This window comes from Oncorhynchus gorbuscha, linkage group LG10 (genome assembly GCF_021184085.1).
Source record: "Oncorhynchus gorbuscha isolate QuinsamMale2020 ecotype Even-year linkage group LG10, OgorEven_v1.0, whole genome shotgun sequence".
NCBI classification, from domain to species: Eukaryota; Metazoa; Chordata; class Actinopteri; order Salmoniformes; family Salmonidae; genus Oncorhynchus; species Oncorhynchus gorbuscha.
The window spans coordinates 39,707,611-39,731,716 of NC_060182.1; the positions used below are offsets into that span (position 1 = coordinate 39,707,611).

General features: G+C 46.0%; 1 protein-coding gene across 8 annotated transcripts in view; it reads right to left on the reverse strand.

Annotated features, from left to right (window-relative positions):
* The window catches only part of LOC124046078 (retinoic acid receptor gamma-A), a 93,064-nt gene that overhangs the window by 28,180 nt on the left and 40,778 nt on the right, over positions 1 to 24,106 (reverse strand). Inside the window, exon 1 of one of the 8 annotated variants that reach the window (XM_046366064.1) lies at positions 2,732 to 3,470. The exons of 6 other annotated variants lie outside the window; for them this stretch is intronic. In XM_046366064.1, the coding sequence (XP_046222020.1) occupies positions 2,732 to 2,876 (145 nt within the window). In that variant the 5' untranslated portion in view covers positions 2,877 to 3,470. Of the gene's footprint in view, positions 1 to 2,731; positions 3,471 to 24,106 lie in introns of those variants that run through there. One more of the 8 variants, XM_046366065.1, reaches the window with a different exon arrangement.

Genomic DNA, 24,106 nt, shown 5'->3' on the forward strand with positions numbered 1-24,106 from the left:
GCCATAGCAGTGCACTGTGAAGGGCGTAGGGTATCATTTGGGACTCGGCCGCTGTGCTCTGCAGCTGGCCAGGCCTAATGAGAGAGAGATCAGACTTAAACATCAATTCATCTGCCTCATTGAAGAGGACAATGAGGGGCAACTGGTTCAGCAAGGTTAAATAAAGGTTAAATAAAATAAATAAAAGTAAGGAGAGCTATCATGGCTGCTGCTCGTGTAGGACGGGGCCACTTTGTTTACTACGGTTATTGGGCACAGAGGGACAGAAACAGCACATCGCACACACGCACACACATGGATGCACACGCACACACGCACAGCAACACGGACTGATAGTTCTGCCTACCTCAGGGCAACCTGGCCTCTCTCTCTCTCTCTCTCTCTCTCTCTCTCTCGACTCTCTTTCCAGGAACAAAAAAAAATAAAAAATACATTTGGGACCTGACCGGCTACTTTTTAAATGTGTGTGTGGGGGTCAGAGTGAAAGACTAGTGAGGTCTCTGATTGACTAAATAAACACATTACATTTACATTTACATTTAAGTCATTTAGCAGACGCTCTTATCCAGAGCGACTTACAAATTGGTGCATTCACCTTATGACATCCAGTGGAACAACCACTTTACAATAGTGCATCTAAATATTTTAAGGGGGGTGAGAAGGATTACTTTATCCTATCCTAGGTATTCCTTAAAGAGGTGGGGTTTCAGGTGTCTCCGGAAGGTGGTGATTGACTCCGCTGTCCTGGCGTCGTGAGGGAGTTTGTTCCACCATTGGGGAGCCAGAGCAGCGAACAGTTTTGACTGAGCTGAGCGGGAACTGTACTTCCTCAGTGGTAGGGAGGCGAGCAGGCCAGAGGTGGATGAACGCAGTGCCCTTATTTGGGTGTAGGGCCTGATCAGAGCCTGGAGGTACTGAGGTGCCGTTCCCCTCACAGCTCCGTAGGCAAGCACCATGGTCTTGTAGCGGATGCGAGCTTCAACTGGAAGCCAGTGGAGAAAGCGGAGGACGTGAGAGAACTTGGGAAGGTTGAACACTAGACGGGCTGCTGCGTTCTGGATGAGTTGTAGGGGTTTAATGGCACAGGCAGGGAGCCCAGCCAACACATCTCCTCTTGTTATCATGAGAGCTCCCTGGCTGGCTGTAGAAGAGAGGAGATGAGAGGGGAGGAGGGAGGGAGGAGAACAGGAAAGAAAGAATAAAGCAAAGGAGAGGAGAGGCTGGCTGGTCTGCATGGAGTCCCCCTAGGCCTCCCCTGGCCTGACAGGGCATCTGTCTTCATTAAAGAGAACCCAGTGTGCATGACAGCCACTGAAACGCTGGTGTCTTCACGAGTAATGAAGACAGATGACTGCCCCCAAGAACCCGTCAAAAGGAGGGGGGGGGGAAAGCAGAAGGTTGAACTATATCAAATATGAAAAAGCCATGCTTAGGGAGAATCCAACACCGCAGTTGTTCCAACAAAAAAAAACTCAACGGGAAGGGTTACAGAGAAGCAACAATTCAACTAGCTACTGTTTTGTGGTTTGACGGTGTGTTGCGTTTTTCTTCTTAGTTGTGTCATTCGTGGCTTGCTCCCTACAACACAACATCACACCCCCACTCCTTGTTTTCCACACGGATTCTCTTTCTGACAGCCCCATAGGCCCCCTGGACGCCTATGGAAATGGACTTAAGTTTTGTCTGTCCGAGACAGGCCTGTTGTTAATAGAGCCAGAGGAGTGTCGGAAATCTGGGACGGAGGGAAGGCGGTGAGCGAGGGAGGAAATATTCAAACTCTGGCAGAGAAAAAGACAGCGAGAAAAAACCCTTTGGCTCTTCTGAAGCCCGAGCAACATTTCAAGTTACTAATTTATTCATCAATTTAACAACTGAATAATTCATCTACTTATTCATTTATAGCTATTTAGCTCCGGAGAAATATCATTAACAGCAACAATACTTCCAACTAAAAACGCGCACTACTTTCACGACCACTGTGGTTCCCACATGTCAAGCTCACGCCGTCACAGTGGCGATTGTGACGAGAACAAGGCATGTACAGTAATCTGCCTGGCTGACGTTATGTCCTAAGTGTCAGGTTTCTCGCTATGTCCCTCTCTCTTTTCCTCTCGCTTTTCCATCTGTACTTTCTTACTTTGCATGCACAGCCAATCACAGCCAACCCCGCAAGGTCCGAACTCAGGTGGCTGGCATTATCACGGCGAGCCTGAACCTGTGGTTTAGCACAACAGCCTCTCTGAAGTCAAACAAGCACACAGAGACAGACACAGACACTAGCATAGCATAGCATTAGCTAGCTGTCCCAGTTAGGTGAGTTGCCCCAACAGGCTCTTGGGGGGGAGGGTTAAGAGGGTGAGTGCAGGGCAGAGGGTGGGGGCGGAGATCCAAGTCCCAGTCTCGTCCTGTCCAATCACACACACACACACACACACACACACACACACACACACACACACACACACACACACACACACACACACACACACACACACACACACACACACACACACACACACACACACACACACACACACACACACACACACACAGAGAGAGCTCTGTGGTATGGGGCGCTCTAGACCCTCTAGCCTTGACAGTCAGCTCCCTAGTTAGAGCGGTCCTGCCTGGGGTGAACAACAAGCCCAGCGGCACACACTGAGTCCAGCATCCAGCTAGCTCAGCGGGAGAGCGTGACACAGGACATGCAAACAGGATGCCATTGACTTACATTGAACGCTGGCGCTGCCGGTCCAGGCGAAGGGGTCCAGGCCCGCGAAGAAGGGGCTTGCCTTCCGCAGCATGCACGTACCCCGGCTGGTGACATCATAAAGCTGGCAGGGGCCCATCCCCAGAGCTTCCATACAGTCAAACATGGTGGTGGAGCTTTAACCCTCCTTCTACTGTTACAGTACCACTTCCCTAGTCCCTACCTCCTGAGAACACACAGATAAACCCTGATGCTCAACCTACCCCTCTTTCTTCCTCCTGGAGTAGCTAGGTCACCTCACTGTAGTACAACAACAACAACAACAACAACAGCAGCAAAGGTCCTGGTTCAAACCCCTCCTGTAGCTCTGATGTGTTGCTGCCTCCTGCTACCTTTTCCCTCCTTTTTCCTTCCTTCCTTTCTTCCTTCTCTTCCTTCTCTCTCTCTCTCTCTCTCTCTCTCTCTCTCTCTCTCTCTCTCTCTCTCTCTCTCTCTCGCCTGTTCTCTCCTTTCCTTCTGGAACTTCTGTTCCCCCTTTTCCCTTCCCCTTGTCTGGAATGCAGGGCTGGTTCCTGCCTGGCTGTGGCTGCTCCTCTGAGCTCTCTGTTGCTCTATCGTTCTCCCCTCGCCCTAGGGCAAGCTGCTCCCTGTCTGCTGTAAAAGACCTAAATAACAGCTCCCTCTCTTTCACACAGCTCTCTCTCTCTCTCTCTCTCTCTCTCTCTCTCTCTCTCTCTCTCTCTCTCTCTCTCTCTCTCTCTCTCTCTCTCTCTCTCTCTCTCTCTCTCTCTCTCTCTCTCTCTCTCTCTCTCTCTCCTCTCTCTCTCCCTCTCTCTCTCTCACTGCTGCGTCCCAGGCATACACAGCATAGTGGAGTGAACCAACCGCCTCAGCCTGAGAGCGAGAGGGGGTGGAGAGAGAGAGAGGATCTGGAGGGAGGGGGTGGAGAGAGAGAAAGAGAGTGAGAGAGCGAGCGAGAGGAGGAGGGATGGGGAAGAGGAGGGGCGGGGGCCAGAGCCCTTTGCTGCTAGGAAGGGACTGATTTGGTTAGAGGACAAAACTTTATTCCATTCTTCTCAACTCCTCTTTTTTGTCCACGGCTCTCTTTTGTGTTTCATATTTCAGCCTGAACGCAAACAAACACAACCTCTCTCCTCCTCTGCCCTATTCAGATCCCTCTCCTCCTGTTGGTTGTCTCCATTTGTCTTTGCACTGCACCTCCCCCATTTCCCCTGCAGCCAATATGAGTCCCCTCCCTCCCTCCCTGACCCCCCGTCTCTAATCATAACCATATTAAAGTCTGGACAGGCAGACACAGAGAAAGAGAGAGGGAGAGAGGGAGAGAAAAAGGGAGGGAGGGAGAGAGAGAGAGAACTATGCTGAACCCAGATGCCAGGCTAAATCCCTCCCTTTTGTCTATCTGTTTCTCTCGCTCACTCCCCCTTTCCCTCTCTCCTCCTCTCCCTTCCCTTCTCTCTCCATCTCGCTCTCTTTCGGTCTCTCCTTCCCCTTTTTTTCTCATTCTTTCTGTTTTTTCTCTCTCTATCCTCCCCTCTCTCTCTGGCAGTGCTTTAACAGTGATGAATGAGAGCCTGCGTGGCTCAATCCCCTCAGTGCATTAAGTCAGATAAATACCCTCAATACACACACACACACACACACAAACACACAAACACACTGTGAGATTGGCAGTGAACACACTCCTCTCAAACTCATCTGACCTCCTTCAAGTCAAAACAAATATATAACTGGAGCTAACTGGAGACTCAGGGAAATAAGAGAGAAGAATGGATATAAACATGGAAAATAATGGTGACACTTTCTATTTAAAAAAAAAGTGTGGTCAAGTGTACTGAGGCGTCTGTTAAATACACGTCAAATAAACTGTCATTTGATTTTAATATAATGCTTCATTAGTGTCATAACACATTTTTGTTGTATTACAAGACATTATAAAAGGGCATTACAAAGATGTATACATGTGTACTTGGGACAAAATACTAGCATGAACACGGAAGACAAATAAAGGATTTCCATAAAAGGTCTCTTAACAGACGATGTGTCGTGTCGACATGACACACCTGAAAGGTAATTGCACCACCAGACACAGACACACAAGTTATGCCTCACGTTCTAAACCACCAGTCAACATTCCTAAAGCATGAAGAACACGAGAAGCTCACTGCGGATAGACTGCCTATAGGTACTTATCACAGCGGGAGGCCGTTTCTTCTCTCGCTAGAACAAACGCGGTACCTGCTGCGTGCCCGCCCAGTAACGACAAACCTGCAGTTTCTACTTGTAGAATCGGAATGCTCGTCGGTGACCAACAACTTGAATTTGAGCCGATCAGAGAGCAAGAACCCCCAACAGGAGTGACAAATGGAGTTGGTCCCCTCTTTGCTGCCATGACAGCCGCCACTCTTCTGGGAAGGCTTTCCACTCAATGTTGGAACTTTTCTGAGGGGACTTGCTTCCATTCAGCCACAAGAGTATTAGTGAGGTCGGGTAATGATGTTGGGCGAGTAGGCCTGGCTCGCAGTATGCGTTCCAATTCATCCCAAAGGTGTTCGATGGGGTTGAGGTCATGGCTCTGTGCAGGCCAGTCAAGTTCTTCCACACTGTTCTCGACAAACCATTTCTGTATTGACCTCACTTTGTGCACAGGGTTATTGTCATGCTGAAACAGGAAAGGACTTCCCCAAACTGTTGCCACAAAGTTGGAACCACAGAATTTCCTAGAATGTCATTGTATGATGTAGCGTTAAGATTTCCCTTCACTGGAACTAAGGGGCCTAACCCGAACCATGAAAAACAGCCCCAGTCCATTTTTCCTCCTTCACCAAACTTAACAGTTGGCACTATGCATTGGGGCAGGTAGCATTCTCATGGCATCTGCCAAACCCAGATTCGTCCGTCAGACTCCCAGATGGTGATGTGTGATTCATCACTCCAGAGAACGTGTTTCCCCTGCTCCAGAATCCAATGTGGGCAATATTTACACCTCTCCAGCCGACGCTTGGCATTGTGATCTTAGGCACGTGTGCGGCTGGTCGGCCGTGGAAACCCATTTCATGAAGCTCCCAACGAGCATTTCTTGTGCTGGCGTTGCTTCCAAAGGCAGTTTGGAACTTGGTAGTGAGTGTTGAAACCGCTCCCATTCTGTGAGCTTGTGTGGCCTACCACTTCACGGCTGAGCCGTTGTTGCTCCTAGATGTTTCCACTTCACAATCACAGCACTTACAGTTGACCGGGACAGTTCTATCAGGGCAGAAATGTGACGAACTAACTTTTTGGAAAGGTGGTATCCTATGACAGTGCCACGCTGAAAGTCATTCTACTGCCAATGTTTGTCTATGGAGATCGCATGGTGGTGTGCTTAATTTTATACACCCGTTGTGGCTGAAATAGCTGAATCCACTAATTTGAAGGGGTGACCACATACTTTTGTATATATAGTCTATATTGTGCTTACTAGTGAATATGCTAACGTCAACTAGCTAGCTAAACATTTGTCTATGGGCTGGCAGTGACAGTATGGGATTATGGAGAGTTAATTCAATTGTTTATTCTTCATCTTGCTAGGTAGTTATCTAGCTGTGGCCATCTGGCTAGTATCAACAAGGGCATTCTACAAAATAGAAACATTAGCGCAGCTAGCTAATAAACAAAGACTAAGCAACATATACAGACATGCATTACCAAACAACGCTACTGCCACCTTCTGGTTTGGAGTATTTTAACAAGGCTGAATGGCTGATGACGTCAAGGTCGTTGCTGTGTGAACACAAAAGAGATTGACTGCCGACAGTGTTCAGAGGTGCTAAGTACTGCAGGCAAACATTTGACAATCTTACCGGTGTGTCTGAGCTATTAGAGTTTCATCTTCCCTTCAACTCACTATAGCTTTCCATATAGCGTTCAAAGAAACCCTGCAACCCTGCTCTGCAATCAAAATGATTTACACTCAGGCCATGTCTCAAATAAGGGGTCAAAAGTAGTCCACTAATTACAGTAGTCAATGGGGTGCCATTTGGGACACAGGCAAAGTGATGTATAGTGAATCAATAGCCAATCTATGATCAATAAATAAGACTGACACTGGTTCAACTGTTGAGCAGTAGACAGACGCTGGCTGGTTGTCCCATAAAACAAACAACTGAACACAATACAATTGGATGAGGAGGAGGTATTCTCCATAGAATGGGCTCATGCTCTGTGCACTCCCTGCCTGAACATCCATCGCCCCTGTCAGACTGGTGGAAGTGGTACGACCCATCAGGCAGCAACAACACAATTTCCTGTCAATCTGTGCTGCTACTGGCTTGCTGGGCTCTCTCCATAAACACACACACACGCACACACACAGCCTAAGCTGTCACATACACACATGAATGCCCGAACACACACATGCACGCACACACACAGACGCATCCACGAACACACACACACACACACACACACACACACACACACACACACACACACACACACACACACACACACACACACACACACACACACAACACACACACACACACACACACACACACACCATCAAACAGGCAAAGTGTCAATACAGGACTAAGATTGAATTCTACTACACCGACTCCAACACTTTTCGGATGTGGCAGGACCTGCAAACTATTACAGACTACAAAGGGAAGCACAGCCGCTAACTGCCCAGTAAAATGAGCCAACCAGACGTGCTAAATTACTTCTATGCTCACTACAAGGCAAGCAACACTGAAGCATGCATGAGAGCATCAGCTGTTCCAGACGACTGTGTTATTACGCCCTATGTAGCCGATGTGAGTAAGACCTTTAAACCTTTAAAGGTCAACATTCACAAAGCCGCAGGGCCAGACGGATTACCCTGACGTGTACTCTGAGTATACGCTGACCAACTGGCAAGTGTCTTCAACAACATTTTCAAACTGTCCTTGACTGAGTCTGTAATATCAACATGTTTCAAGCAGACCACCATAGTCCCTGTGCTCAAGAACACTAAGGTAACCTGCCTAAATGACTACCGACCCGTATCACTCATGTCTGTAGCCGTGAAGTGCTTTGAAAGTCTGGTCATGGCTCACATCAACACCATTATCCCAGAAATCCTAAACCCACTCCAATTTGCATACCGCCCCAACAGATCCACAGATGATGCCATCTTTGTTGCACTCCACACTGCACTTTCCCACCTGGACAAAAGGAACACCTATGTGAGAATGCTATTCAATGACTACAGCTCAACGTTCAACACCATAGTGCCCTCCAAGCTCATCACAAAGCTAAGGACCCCGGGACTAAACACCTCCCTCTGCAACTGGATCCTGGACTTCCTGACGGGCCACCCCCCAGGTGGTAAGGGTAGGTAACAACACATCTGCCACGCTGATCATCAAAACGGGGGCCCTTCAGGTGTGCGGGCTCAGTCCTCTTCTGTACTCCCTGTTCACCCATGACTGCATGGCCAGGCACGACTCCAACACCATCATTAAATTTGCCCATGACACAACACCTGGTAGGCCTGATCACCAACAACGATGAGACAGCCTACAGGGAGGAGGTCAGAGACCTGGCCGTGTGGTGCCAGGATAACAACCTCTCCCTCAGTGTGATCAAGACAAAGGACCGAACACGCCTCCATTCTCATCGTAGGGGCTAGAGTGGAGCAGGTTGAGAGCTTCAAGTTCCTTGGCGTCCAGATCACCAACAAATTAGTCACTTTAACTCTACCTACATGTACATATTACCTCAATTACCTCGACTAACTGGTGCCCCCGCACATTGACTCTGTACCGGTACCCCCTGTATATAGCCTCCACATTGACTCTGTACCGGTACCCCCTGTATATAGCCTTCACATTGACTCTGTACCGGTACCCCCTGTATATAGCCTCCACATTGACTCTGTACCGGTACCCCCTGTATATAGCCTCCACATTGACTCTGTACCGGTACCCCTGTATATAGCCTCCACATTGACTCTGTACCGGTACCCCCTGTATATAGCCTCCACATTGACTCTGTACCGGTACCCCCTGTATATAGCCTCCACATTGACTCTGTACCGGTACCCCCTGTATATAGCCTCCACATTGACTCTGTACCGGTACCCCCTGTATATAGCCTCCACATTGACTCTGTACCGGTACCCCTGTATATAGCCTCCACATTGACTCTGTACCGGTACCCCCTGTATATAGCCTCCACATTGACTCTGTACCGGTACCCCCTGTATACAGCCTCCACATTGACTCTTTACCGGTACCCCCTGTATATAGCCTCCACATTGACTCTGTACCGGTACCCCTGTATATAGCCTCCACATTGACTCTGTATATAGTCTCCACATTGACTCTGTATATAGTCTCCACATTGACTCTGTACCCCCTGTATATAGCCTCCACATTGACTCTGTACCGGTACCCCCTGTATATAGCCTCTCACATACCCCCTGACTCTGTGACTCTGTACCGGTACCCCTGTATATAGCCTCCACATTGACTCTGTACCGGTACCCCCTGTATATAGCCTCCACATTGACTCTGTACCGGTACCCCCTGTATATAGCCTCCACATTGACTCTGTACCGGTACCCCCCTGTATATAGCCTCCACATTGACTCTGTACCGGTACCCCCTGTATATAGCCTCCACATTGACTCTGTACCGGTACCCCCTGTATAGCCTCCACATTGACTCTGTACCGGTACCCCCTGTATATAGCCTCCACATTGACTCTGTACCGGTACCCCCTGTATATAGCCTCCACATTGACTCTGTACCGGTACCCCCTGTATATAGCCTCCACATTGACTCTGTACCGGTACCCCCTGTATATAGCCTCCACATTGACTCTGTACCGGTACCCCCTGTATATAGCCTCCACATTGACTCTGTACCGGTACCCCCTGTATATAGCCTCCACATTGACTCTGTACCGGTACCCCCTGTATATAGCCTCCACATTGACTCTGTACCGGTACCCCCTGTATATAGCCTCCACATTGACTCTGTATATAGCCTCCACATTGACTCTGTACCGGTACCCCCTGTATATAGCCTCCACATTGACTCTGTACCGGTACCCCCTGTATATAGCCTCCACATTGACTCTGTACCGGTACCCCCTGTATATAGCCTCCAAATTGACTCTGTACCGGTACCCCCTGTATATAGCCTCACTTAGTCCTCACTCTTCTCCTTTCCCTGTTTCATGAAGCAAACCTTGTTTTCACATTTGGAGGTATGGGGGAGGGGCAGGAGAGGGGCTATAAGGAATGATATTGATTAAATTGTTTATTGATTTAAAAGCCTCTTGTATCATTTATTTTCTTAAGTTGGCAGGATGCGTGCGTACACACACACACACACACACACACACACACACACACACACACACACACACACACACACACACACACACACACACACACACACACACACACACACACACACACACACACACACACACACACACACACACACACACACACACACACACACACTGTTAAAGAGCCCTTTTCTTGCAGTAGCAAACCGTAAAGAACATCAATAGTTTTGGACTCTTTCTTCAAATAATTGTCAAGTAATAAAGCAGGAGAGTTTATGACAGGAACTAAAGAACATTGAGGTGGTGATAGAGCAGAAGCATTCCCCGCCAATATACACTACAGGACCTACATCTCTATAGGACAGAATGCTAAGGCACCAGTCAATACCTCAGTGAAGCGTATTCACTGTTGCCAGGGGAAGCCAGGCTTCCCTCAAAAATTGGAGAAAAAAAATCAAGTAGCAGCGAGCATTTGGCCTCCCTTGATAAAAAAGTATAAAATAGCCAATCAGCCAATCAGAGTTGAGCTAAATTGAGTGAGCTCAACTGTGAATGGTCCTGGCCCACCAAAAAAAAAGTGTCAAAGGAAGCCAGTTTGGATTTGGCTTCACTCTAATCACATCACATCGAGAGAAAAATGTCACTGACAGAACAAAAACTTGAATTGTTGCATATCATTGTGTTGTTGTCCTCCGGTGGCTAGCTAGCAAGCTAAAATGGTATCTTTTCTAAATTAGCCATGGATGGAGATAGGGATTTGGACTTGTGGTTTTACTTTATTCTCTGTACAGGCCAATGATTATAACGCTGATTCTGACCCAACCATTAATTCATACATTCTACGACCTGAGAGGATGGAAGTTCAATATGTAGCTCAATGTAGTAGGTAAATGTTAACTACCTGGCCTACATTTAAGTGTGTTCTTTATGACAGAGTCGTAGACTGTTTTGTCAACATGAAATAGAGGAGGATGGCATTGGCGTTTCTCTACAAGTAGGGTGAATCAACCAGTTTTTTTCTACTTGCACAAATGCACACACACACACACACACACACACACACACACACACACACACACACACACACACACACACACACACACACAGACAGACAGACAGACAGACAGACAGACAGACAGACAGACAGACAGACAGACAGACAGATTTACCAGACAGATAGACAGACAGACAGACATTTAGACAGACAGACAGACAGACAGACAGACAACAGACAGACAGACAGTCATGACAGACAGACAGACAGACAGACAGACAGACAGACAGACAGACAGACAGACAGACAGACAGACAGACAGACAGACAGACAGACAGACAGACAGACAGACAGACAGACAGACAGACAGACAGACCATATTTACCCTATGTTGATTGGACTAAATCGTTTGTGGTATGTTTTAGCTGTCACCGTATTAGAGCATAGGTGATTTGATGATGTTGAAAGGGTGCTGGAATATTGGAGGCAGCTCCTGTTTTCTTTGCGACTTGCGGTAACTCTCTGTGGTTCTAAATCCATAGTTGTTTACTAGTCCGAAAATGTTGGAAACATTAACTTACGTGACCATGCTGTAAGTCATGTAATTTATTTATTTATTTATTTATTTATTTATTTATCTACCTTTATTTAACTAGGCAGTTAAGAACAAGTTCTTTTTTTCAATGACGGCCTAGGAACAGTGGGCTAACTGCCTGTTCAGGGGCAGAACAACAGATTTGTACCATGTCAGCTCGGGGATTTGAACTTGCAACCTTTCGGTTACTAGTCCAACACTCTAACCACTCGGCTACCCTGCTGCCCCTAACTGTTTGTTATCACGGTCACATGGCATATGAACTAAGAAGTTATAGAACAAACGATGCAATTATCCCAACACATAGGTTGTAATATGGCTTTTTTCTGACTTGGCTTCCCCAGGGATTTTACTCACTCACCGCTACTGCAATACCTAACCTTTAAGTCAGGGTTCCTCAACTGGCATCCCGTAGCCTGAATTTAGCCCACAAATGGTTTTATTCGGCCCCTCTACATTTTTGAGCAAAAACATCTCAACATTTAATCTTTTTACTCCTGGTTGGACAAAAAAACTCTGTAAAAACACCAGGAAAACGTCTCCAAGTTATTTTACGTTTGGAAATCTGTTCCCAAGTATTCCCACACATAAAACACACATGGGACAGTATACAAATGTAAGCAAGGTTTTAAAATATCTTATTTTTTCAAATATTATAACTGTTTGGGCATCTTGTGGTCAATTTGCAGGATACAAATTATTTGTAATTATGTTCCAGCCCCCTGACAATCAACTCAAGAAAATAATTGTCTCGCGGCTGAATCTAGTTGATGATCCCTGCTTTAAGTGTCACGACTTCCGTCGGTCCCTCTTCTAGTTGGGGCGGCGTTAAGCTAGCCGTTTCACATCCGTTACATCGGCAGTCGACGTCACCGGCCTTCTAGCCATCGCCGATCCACCTTTCATTTTCCATTGGTTTTGTCTTGTCTTCCCTCACACCTGGTTTTAATTCCATCAATTACATGTTGTGTATTTAACCCTCTGTTTCCCCCATGTCCTTGTCCGGAATTGTTTCTTGTAGTGTTTGTGCACGTTATGCTGGTGGATAACGGGTTTTGTTTGACCCATTCATTGATTGTTTACGGTGGTTTTTATGTTTATTAAACGACACCGTTGTAAATCAGTTCTCTCTCTCCTGCGCCTGACTTCTCTGCTGCCAGTACGCACCCCGTTACATTCAGTTTTCTAGTAGTTTCTTTTTACAGACATTGATGGTCCTGTGAAGGTCATTTTTATTTCTTTCTCTTTCTTTATGTCTACTTCTCCCTCCTACTTTTACAATAATGGCTCTTGAGTAACATGTTGTTACCAGAAGACTGCTTCTCACAACTCTTTTTCCTGGAAACGATGACTGGTCCCCCCATCAATCACCTGTCAAACAGGCAGAAACATGCCAAACCATCCACACATCTAAGGGTTGACGCTGACTAAACCTATGTCGTCATCTTTCAAAGAATAAAAGAAAACATTTTGTAATCGACCAACCCACACTTAATAACTGCCCTTATTGAGTACATTTGATTTGCAGGCTCTCTCACCAACTTTCTCCCACTTTGACATTTCTTTCACTGTGTTTTGAGCTCATAATTCAGACCAATAATCCTGACTTCTCCGTTTCTAAGCGCTACACAAAGTTAGTAAAAGTATGCAAAGTTTTATAATGCCCCATGCAACAAAAAAAACTCTCTCCACACAGTGTGTTTGGACATTTAATACACATACTCCATACTGCTTGTGACCCAGGCCAGGTCCCTGCCTCCCTGCCTCCTCCCCTTCCTCCCTGGCCATAGAGCCTGAACTCTGCAGCAACCCCCCACTGGGCCACTAACTTTCCCCTAAACATCTCCTGCCTTTCTCTCCCTCCCTCTCACTCGGTTTGTCTCACATTTTCATCGCCCTTTCTCCTGAATTCCCACTTTTCCTTTTCCTCTGCTCCCCTCATTTTATCATGCTTGTTATTACTCCCCTATCTCTCCTCTCAGTCTTTTCTCCATGGTGTGTTTTGTGTGAATGTTTTCTCATTGCTTTCCTTTTCTGTTAATTATCCTATGAATGCTCACCAGCTCTATTGCCATGCTTTGTGACGGAGCAACATTTGAAGTATTTTGGGGTTGGTAAAATAACCCCGCACAGCGCCTATTTGCACCTCTACCGGATGGCAACTACTAAGTGTAGTGGCTGTGCTCAACGCAATAGCAATTCCAAATGTAGATCGTTCAAACACCGCCAAACAGGGAAACAGATCCCAATCAAAGCTGTTATCACGTGCTCCACTAACGCAGTTATTTATAACTTGTTCTTGTGCGTTTCTTTCGCCTCCAGGAAAGTAGATTGTACCAGGTTTTCCTCTAGGATTCTGCCTGTGCTTAGCTCCATTTCCTTTCTTTCTTATCCTGAAAAACGCCTCAGTCCTTAACGATTACAAGCATACCCATAACATGATACAGTCACCACTATGCTTGAGAATATGGAGAGTGGTACTCAGTAAAGTGTTTGTACTGGATTCGGCTCAAACATAACACCTTTCTATTCAGGACAAAAAATGAATTGCTTTGTCACATTATCTAAAATATTAATATTAAAATAGTTGTATTCTGTACAGGCTTCCTTCTTTTCACTCTGTCAACTAGGATATTATTGTGGAATAACTACAATGTTGTTGATCTATTATCAGTTTTCTCCTATCACAGCCATTAAACTCTGTAACTGTTTTAAAGTCACCATTGGCCTCAGTGAAATCGCTGAATGGTTTCCTTCCTTTCCAGCAACTGAGTTAGGAAGGACGCCTGTATCCTTGTAGTGACTGGGTGTATTGATATACCACCGAAAGGGTATTTAATAACTTCACCATGCTCAAAGGGTTATTCAATGCCTGCTTTTTTTGTTTTGTTTACCCATCTGCCAATAGGTGCCCTTCCTTGTGAGGCATTGGAAAACCTCCCTGGTCTTTGTGGTTGAATCTGTTTGAAATTCACTGCTCAACTGAGGGACTTTATAGATAACTGTATGGGTGGGTTACAGAGTTGAGGTAGTCATTCAAAAATCATGCTAAACACTATTATTGCACACAGAGTGAATACATGCAACTTATTATGGGACTTGTTAAGCACATTTTTCTCCTGAACTTATTTAGGCTTGTCAGAACAAAGGGGTTGAATACTTATTCACTCAGCTTTTCATATTTAATTCAATTGTAACAAAGTCTAAAAACATGATCCCATTTTGACATTATGGGGTAATGTGTTTAGGCCGGTGACCCCCAAAAAATCTAAATTTAATCCATTTTCTATTCAGGCTGTAAAATAACAAAATGTGGAAAAAGTCAAGGGGTGGGAATACTTTAAATCAAATCAAATTGTATTTGTCACATACACATGGTTAGCAGATGTTAATGCGAGTGTAGCGAAATGCTTGTGCTTCTAGTTCCGACAATGCAGTAATAACCAACAAGTAATCTAACTAACAATTCCAAAACTACTGTCTTATACACAGTGTAAGGGGATAAAGAATATGTACATAAAGATATATGAATGAGTGATGATATCGAGTACAGTATATACGTATGAGATGAGTATGTAAACAAAGTGGCATAGTTAAAGTGGCTAGTGATACATGTATTACACAAGGATGCAGTCGATGATATAGAGTACAGCATATACGTATGCATATGAGATTAATAATGTAGGGTATGTAACATTATATAAGGTAGCATTGTTTAAAGTGGCTAGTGATATATTTACATAATTTCCCATCAACTCCCATTATTAAAGTGGCTGGAGTTGAGTCAGTGTCAGTGTCAGTGTGTTGGCAGCAGCCACTCAATGTTAGTGGTGGCTGTTTAACAGTCTGATGGCCTTGAGATAGAAGCTGTTTTTCAGTCTCTCGGTCCCAGCTTTGATGCACCTGTACTGACCTCGCCTTCTGGATGATAGTGGGGTGAACAGGCAGTGGCTCGGGTGGTTGTTGTCCTTGATGATCTTTATGGCCTTCCTGTAACATCAGGTGGTGTAGGTGTCCTGGAGGGCAGGTAGTTTGCCCCTGGTGATGCGTTGTGCAGACCTCACTACCCTCTGGAGAGCCTTACGGTTGTGGGCAGAGCAGTTGCCGTACCAGGCGGTGATACAGCCTGCCAGGATGCTCTCGATTGTGCATCTGTAGAAGTTTGTGAGTGCTTTTGGTGACAAGTCGAATTTCTTCAGCCTCCTGAGGTTGAAGAGGCGCTGCTGTGCCTTCTTCACGATGCTGTCTGTGTGAGTGGACCAATTCAGTTTGTCTGTGATGTGTATGCCGAGGAACTTAAAACTTGCTACCCTCTCCACTACTGTTCCATCGATGTGGATAGGGGGGTGTTCCCTCTGCTGTTTCCTGAAGTCCACAATAATTTCCTTAGTTTTGTTGACGTTGAGTGTGAGGTTATTTTCCTGACACCACACTCCGAGGGCCCTCACCTCCTCCCTGTAGGCCGTCTCGTCGTTGTTGGTAATCAAGCCTACCACTGTTGTGTCGTCCGCAAACTTGATGATTGAGTTGGAGGCGTGCGTGGCCACGCAGTCGTGGGTGAACAGGGAGTACAGGAGAGGGCTCAGAACGCACCCTTGTGGGGCCCCAGTGTTGAGGATCAGCGGGGTGGAGATGTTGTTGCCAACCCTCACCACCTGGGGCGGCCCTTCAGGAAGTCCGGTACCCAGTTGCACAGGGCGGGGTTGAGACCCAGGGTCTCGAGCTTGATGACGAGCTTGGAGGGTACTATGGTGTTGAATGCCGAGCTGTAGTCGATGAACAGCATTCTCACATAGGTATTCCTCTTGTCCAGATGGGTTAGGGCAGTGTGCAGTGTGGTTGAGATTGCATCGTCTGTGGACCTATTTGGGCGGTAAGCAAATTGGAGTGGGTCTAGGGTGTCAGGTAGGGTGGAGGTGATATGGTCCTTGACTAGTCTCTCAAAGCACTTCATGATGACGGAAGTGAGTGCTACGGGGCGGTAGTCGTTTAGCTCATTTACCTTAGCTTTCTTGGGAACAGGAACAATGGTGGCCCTCTTGAAGCATGTGGGAACAGCAGACTGGTATAGGGATTGATTGAATATGTCCGTAAACACACCGGCCAGCTGGTCTGCGCATGCTCTGAGGGCACGGCTGGGGATGCCGTCTGGGCCTGCAGCCCTGCGAGGGTTAACACGTTTAAATGTCTTACTCACTTCGGCTGCAGTGAAGGAGAGTCCGCATGTTTTCGTTGCAGGCCATGTCAGTGGCACTGTATTGTCCTCAAAGCGGGCAAAAAAAGTTATTTAGTCTGCCTGGGAGCAAGACATCCTGGTCCGTGACTGGACTGGATTTCTTCTTGTAGTCCGTGATTGACTGTAGACCCTGCCACATGCCTCTTGTGTCTGAGCCGTTGAATTGAGATTCTACTTTGTCTCTGTACTGACGCTTAGCTTGTTTGATAGCCTTGCGGAGGGAATAGCTGCACTGTTTGTATTCGGTCATGTTACCAGTCACCTTGCCCTGATTAAAAGCAGTGGTTCGCGCTTTCAGTTCCACCCGAATGCTGCCATCAATCCACGGTTTCTGGTTAGGGAATGTTTTAATCGTTGCTATGGGAATGACATCTTCAACGCACGTTCTAATGAACTCGCACACCGAATCAGCGTATTCGTCAATATTGTTATCTGACGCAATACGAAACATATCCCAGTCCACGTGATGGAAGCAGTCTTGGAGTGTGGAGTCAGCTTGGTCGGACCAGCGTTGGACAGACCTCAGCGTAGGAGCCTCTTGTTTTAGTTTCTGTCTGTAGACAGGGATCAACAAAATGGAGTCGTGGTCAGCTTTTCCGAAAGGAGGGCGGGGCAGGGCCTTATATGCGTCGCGGAAGTTAGAGTAACAATGATCCAAGGTTTTTCCACCCCTGGTTGCGCAATCGATATGCTGATAAAATTTAGGGAGTCTTGTTTTCAGATTAGTCTTGTTAAAATCCCCAGATACAATGAATGCAGCCTCCGGATAAATGGATTCCAGTTTGCAAAGAGTCAAATAAAGTTTGTTCAGAGCCATCGATGTGTCTGCTTTGGGGGGGATATATACGGCTGTGATTATAATCGAAGAGATTTCTCTTGGTAGATAATGTGGTCGACATTTGATTGTGAGGAATTCTAAATCAGGTGTACAGAAGGATTTGAGTTCCTGTTATGTTTCTTACATCACACCATGTCTCGTTAGCCATAAGGCATACGCCCCCGCCCCTCTTCTTACCAGAAAGATGTTTGTTTCTGTCGGCACGATGCGTGGAGAAACCCGTTGGCTGCACCGACTCCGATAGCATCTCTCCAGTGAGCCATGTTTCTGTGAAGCAAAGAACGTTACAGTCTCTGATGTCCCTCTGGAATGCTACCCTTTCCTCGGATTTCATCAACCTTGTTGTCAAGAGACTGGACATTGGCGAGAAGAATGCTAGGGAGTGGTGCACGATGTGCCCGCCTCCGGAGTCTGACCAGAAGACCGCCTCGTTTCCCTCTTTTTCTGAGTCGTTTTTTTGGGTCGCTGCATGGGATCCATTCCGTTGTCCTGTTTGAAAGGCAGAACACAGGATCCGCGTCGCGAAAAACATATTCTTGGTCGTACTGATGGTGAGTTGACGCTGATCTTATATTCAGTAGTTCTTCTCGACTGTATGTAATGAAACCTAAGATGACCTGGGGTACTAATGTAAGAAATAACACGTAAAAAAACAAAAAACTGCATAGTTTCCTAGGAACGCGAAGCGAGGTGGCCATCTCTGTCGGCGCCGGATACTATTTATGAGGTCACTGTATGTTTAAAAAAAACATTTTTACATTTCTTTTAAATCAGTGGCGTGGCGGCAACGATTTTGTATATAGGGGAAACACTGACGTGCCTATAGTATTCATTAAACCCCAAAGGCAGTAGTGGTGCCATGAAGCCTGTACATGCTGTAAGCTGTCCTTCAGAGTTGAAGTGAATCATGTTTTAATACTGTTTTCCATTCTGATGTGAACTACAGATAAGACCTACAGTACAACACAACACATTGTTGCCACATCCTCTGTCCGCAAATCATAGAGTCATTCCTTACAGTCCTTTCTTACAGCCAACCAAGAAATCAATACTATTACGAGGTTAAAAAGCCAGGAGTAGGTTCCTGGGATAATAAGCAGGACTTGGCACGGTGATATCTGTAGCATGTGTGCAGCCAGTGTGTGGACGTGCTGAAACAGATTGCCAGTGATGACAGTGATGTAGAACGCCACTTCAGCTCCCTCCCTCCCTCCCTCCACGGTGCATATGTGTGTGTTAGTTACCAACACACACATATAGTATGCACGCAGATCACACACACACGCAGACAATCCATGCTACATGCTCTCTAGGTCAGATCTGTTCTCTAGGTCAAATCTGTTCTCTAGGTCAGATCTGTTCTCAAAGTCAAATCTGTTCTCTAGGTCAGATCTGTTCTCTAGGTCAAATCTGTTCTCTAGGTCAAATCTGTTCTCTAGGTCAGATCTGTTCTCTAGGTCAAATCTGTTCTCTAGGTCAAATCTGTTCTCTAGGTCAGATCTGTTCTCTAAGTCAGATCTGTTCTCTAGATCAGATCTGTTTTCTAGGTCAGATCTTTTCTCTAGGTCTCTAGGACATAACTCTTCCAATTGACTCACTCACACGGACACAAGTAACACACAAATGCACACTGATAATAGACTCAAAAGTGAGCTACTACTACTGTGTCGAATAAAAGGACACCTCAGGGGTTCACAAACCTTTTTGTTGTTGTTCTGTGACCCACCAATTAAGGTGTCCTTTGATTCGTGACTAGAGGTAGACCGATTATGATTTTTCAATGCCGATACCGATTATTGGAGGACCAAAAAAGCCGATACCGATTAATCGGCCATTTTTTTGTTGTTGTTGTAATAATGACAATTACAACAATACTGAATGAACACTTATTTTAACTTAGTATAATACATCAATAAAATCAATTTAGCCTCAAGTAAATAATGAATCATGTTCAATTTAGTTTAAATAATGCAAAAACAAAGTGTTGGGGAAGAAAGTAAAAGTGCAATATGTGCCATGTAAGAAAGCTAATGTTTCAGTTCCTTGCTCAGAACATGAGAACATATGAAAGCTGGTGGTTCCATTTAACATGAGTCGTCAATATTCCCAGGTAAGAAGTTTTAGGTTGTAGTTATTATAGGTATTATAAGACTATTTCCCTCTATTCCATTTGTATTTCATTAACCTTTGACTATTGGATGTTCTTATAGGCACTTTAGTATTGCCAGTGTAACAGTATAGCTTCCGTCACTCTCCTCGCTCCTCCCTGGGCTCGAACCAGCAACACAACGACAACAGCCACCATTGAAGCAGCGTTACCCATGCAGAGCAAGGGGAACAACGACTAGAAGGCTCAGAGCGAGTGACATTTGAAACGCTATTAGCGCGCACTAACTAGCTAGCCATTTCACTTAGGTTACACCAGCCTCATTTCTGGAGTTGATAGGCTTGAAGTCATAAACAGCGCAATGCTTGACGCACAACGAAGAGCTGCTGGCAAAACGCACAAAAGTGCTGTTTGAATGAATGTTTACGCGCTTGCTTCTGCCTACCACCGCTCAGTCAGATACTTAGATACGTGTATGCTCAGTCAGGACACTATATGCAACGCAGGACACTCTAGATGTGTAGTTAACTAGTGATTATGTTTGATTGTTTTTTATAAGATAAGTTTAATGCTAGCTAGCAACTTACCTTGGCTTACTGCATTTGCGTAACAGGCAGTCTCCTTGTGGAGTGCAACGAGAGAGAGGCAGGTCATTATTGGTTTGGACTAGTTAACTGTAAGGTTGCAAGATTGGATCCCCCGAGCTGACAAGGTGAAAATCTGTCGTTCTGCCCCTGAACGAGGCAGTTAACCCACCGTTCCTAGGCCATCATTGAAAATAATGTGTTCTTAACTGACTTGCCTAGTTAAATAAAGGTATAAAAAAATATTTTAAAAAAATCGGTGCCCAAAAATACAGATTTTTGATTGTTATGAAAACTTGAAATCGGTCCTAATTAATCGGCCATTCCGATTAATCGGTCGACCTCTATTCGCGACCCACCAATTGAGGTGTGTTTTGAAGCCTGACCCACCAATTGAGGTGTCCTTTGATTCGTGACCCACCAATTGAGGTGTGTTTTGAAGCCTGACCCACCAATTGAGGTGTCCTTTGATTCGTGACCCACCAATTGAGGTGTGTTTTGAAGCCTGACCCACCAATTGAGGTGTCATTTGATTCGTGACCCACCAATTGAGGTGTGTTTTGAAGTCTGACCCACCAATTGAGGTGTCCTTTGATGCCTGACCCACCAATTGAGGTATCCTTTGATGCCTGACCCACCATAAGGGTTGAGTGGTGAAAAACATGCACAGAAAACATAGTTCAAAATGTCGTTGAAAATATCATCCTGGCAGTGGAGAGAACATTTCTCAGTTTTAAAGCAAATTTCCTGTAATTCTACACCATAGGGCTGAAATGAAATTTTGCAGTTTTGAAGTCAATTTTTCTTCAAATCTATACATTTTGCCATGGAGCAGAGAGACAACATAGCCGTTTTAAGCACATTTTCTGCAATTCTACACATTTTGACATATGCTGTGTTATTATGCTTAAACATAACAACGTGAATGGGGGTCTGATTGTCTAGCTTTTATTTGGTTGATTGTAAGTTCTCAAAGAATTTAGGCTATTATAAACATATATATAGATATACAGCATATATAGTCAGTCCATTATCTTTTCTACATACTTTCTATTTGGTTTTAGTTGTTTAAGTTTACACTGAAAGCCTTTTTCCATCCCAAAATTGTATTTAAAAACCAAAAGTATTTGTGCAATGTCACGACCCACGAGTGGACCCCGACCTACAGTTTGGGAACCACTGGCCTAGATACATGCACATTTGAGAGCACCCATAAATATGTGAACTCATCAACCAATCCAGATGGAAACCCATCGACAGAACATGAAGTGTATGAGTGTTCAGTTCTATCATCATTGGACAATCCTATCATAACATCGCAAGTCCATCCATCATCGCCATCCACCTAGAGCGGCTTCTGCCTCACATGTTCAGTTCTGACGAGACATGTCATCTTATCCACACATAGATCTGACTAGCTCACTCTCACTATATCTCTTCCCTGGATAACTCAGGTTTCACTCTGGGGAGACGAGATGAGGGCAAAATGATGCTGGAAAACGCTGTATGTGTCCCAAGTGGCATTCTGTTCCCCAGTGCACTACTTTTAGACCAGAACCTTATGGCCCCTGGTCAAAAGTGGTGCACTGTATAGGGAATAGGGTGCCATTTGGGACGCAGACCTTGTTTCGTCCGTGTCCCTCTCTGTTCACATGCTTGTCCCACAAAAGCCTGAACAGAGCTACTTTTCAGAACATAATCAGGCTTGGCCATCTTTCAGCGAGGTATTTTTCTCTCTCTTTATGTCTCTCTGTCTCTCTCTCTGTCTCTCTCTGTCTCCCGGTCTCTCTCTCTCTGTCTGTCGGTCTCTCTCTGTCTCTCTCCCTCTGTGCTGTCATTACTTTTTGCTACCCGTGTTTTGCACACACACAAAAAAAAATGTTGTTGGCAAGCCAAACCCAAAAGCCCCACCCACCCATTGTGTGCCCTCCCACGTCTTCTCCCAAGCTCCTCCCCTCCCTTTTCGCCATTTCCCAGTCAACGTTCTGCACGTGCCCAGTATAAAGAACACAAACCCATCCCCTTTTTAATAGTGGTTTCTTTATCTTCATCTGTCATCATGCAGGAGCTCCAGAGGAGCTACAGTAAACCCGGTGGTCTCTCTCTCTCTCTCTCTCTCTCTCTCTCTCTCTCTCTCTCTCTCTCTCTCTCTCTCTCTCTCTCTCTCTCTCTCTCTCTCTCTCTCTCTCTCTCTCTCTCTCTCTCTCTCTCTCTCTCTCTCTCTCTCTCTCTCTCTCGACTAGGTCGAGAGGGTTCAACAGGAGAAATCCAAGGTGGATGAGAGAGAGAGAGGAAACGGAGGAGAGAGAGCGAGAGAGAACACGTAATTGTCTGGAAAAGAGAGAACATGGGACCTTGCGCTGTGGAATTATTTTATTTTTTCATGTTAAGTCTGGGCCGGTTTTGTGTTGTTGTGAAAAACAGAACACAGCCATGTGAGGGGAATCGATTTTCAGAAACTAGCTGAGCCTTTCAGAGCTGTCATCCAGAGGCCAAAGTTGCCCGGGAGAGAGAGAGAGAGAAAGAGAGAGAGATAGGGGGAGAGAGAGTGTGTAGAGAGAGAGAGAGAGAGAGAGAGAGAGAGGGAGGGGAGAGAGAGTGTAGAGAGAGGGGGAGAGAGAGAGCGAGAGAGAGTGTGAGAGAGAGAGAGAGTGTGTAGAGAGAGAGAGAGAGAGAGGGGGAGAGAGAGAGCGTGTAGGGGGAGAGAGAGCATGTAGAGAGAGAGAGAGCGAGAGGGGGAGAGAGAGTGTGTAGAGAGAGAGAGAGGGAGGGGAGAGAGTGTAGATAGAGTGAGAGAGAGAGAGTGAGAGAGAGAGAGAGAGAGAGAGAGAGAGAGAGAGAGAGAGAGAGAGAGAGAGAGAGAGAGAGAGAGAGAGAGAGAGAGAGAGAGAGAGAGAGAGAGAGAGAGAGAGAGAGAGAGAGAGGGGGAGAGAGAGTGTAGAGAGAGGGGGAGAGAGAGAGCGAGAGATAGCGTGAGAGAGAGAGAGAGAGAGAGAGAGAGAGAGAGGGGGAAGAGAGAGAGAGCGTGTAGGGGGAGAGAGAGAGCATGTAGAGAGAGCGAGAGAGAGTGAGAGGGGGAGAGAGAGAGTGTGTAGAGAGAGAGTGTGTAGAGAGAGAGAGTGTAGAGAGAGAGAGAGGGAGGGGGAGAGAGAGTGTAGAGAGAGAGTGAGAGAGAGAGAGAGAGAGAGAGAGAGAGAGAGAGAGAGAGAGAGGAAGAGAGAGAGAGGGGGGAGAGAGAGAGAGAAGGGAGAGAGAGAGAGAGAGGAAGAGAGAGAGAGGGGGGAGAGAGAGAGAAGGGAGAGAGAGAGCGTGTAGAGAGAGAGAGTGTAGAGAGAGAGAGTGTAGAGAGAGAGTGTTGGGATGGTAGAAAGGCTGTTTTTCACAAGCTCTGGTCACAGTGATAATCCTAGACACTGGCCAAATAGGATACATACAGCACACAGGCAGTCATGAGGCCTTGAAACCAGCCAAACTGGACAGCACAGAATGTACAGAATTCCGTGGCATTGGCACAGAGGCACCTCTAGAGGGTGAGAGTTGACATCCGAAAACCAACCTTATATCTACTCTATGTCTTTTATAGAATGCATACATTGTCAATCATCTTTCAACAGAGCTCTGTGCTGTTAATCTGCCCATTTGGTACTCTCACAGCAACTAGATGTAGGACCTTAATTTGATCACCCTGTTGCATGAGAACCTTC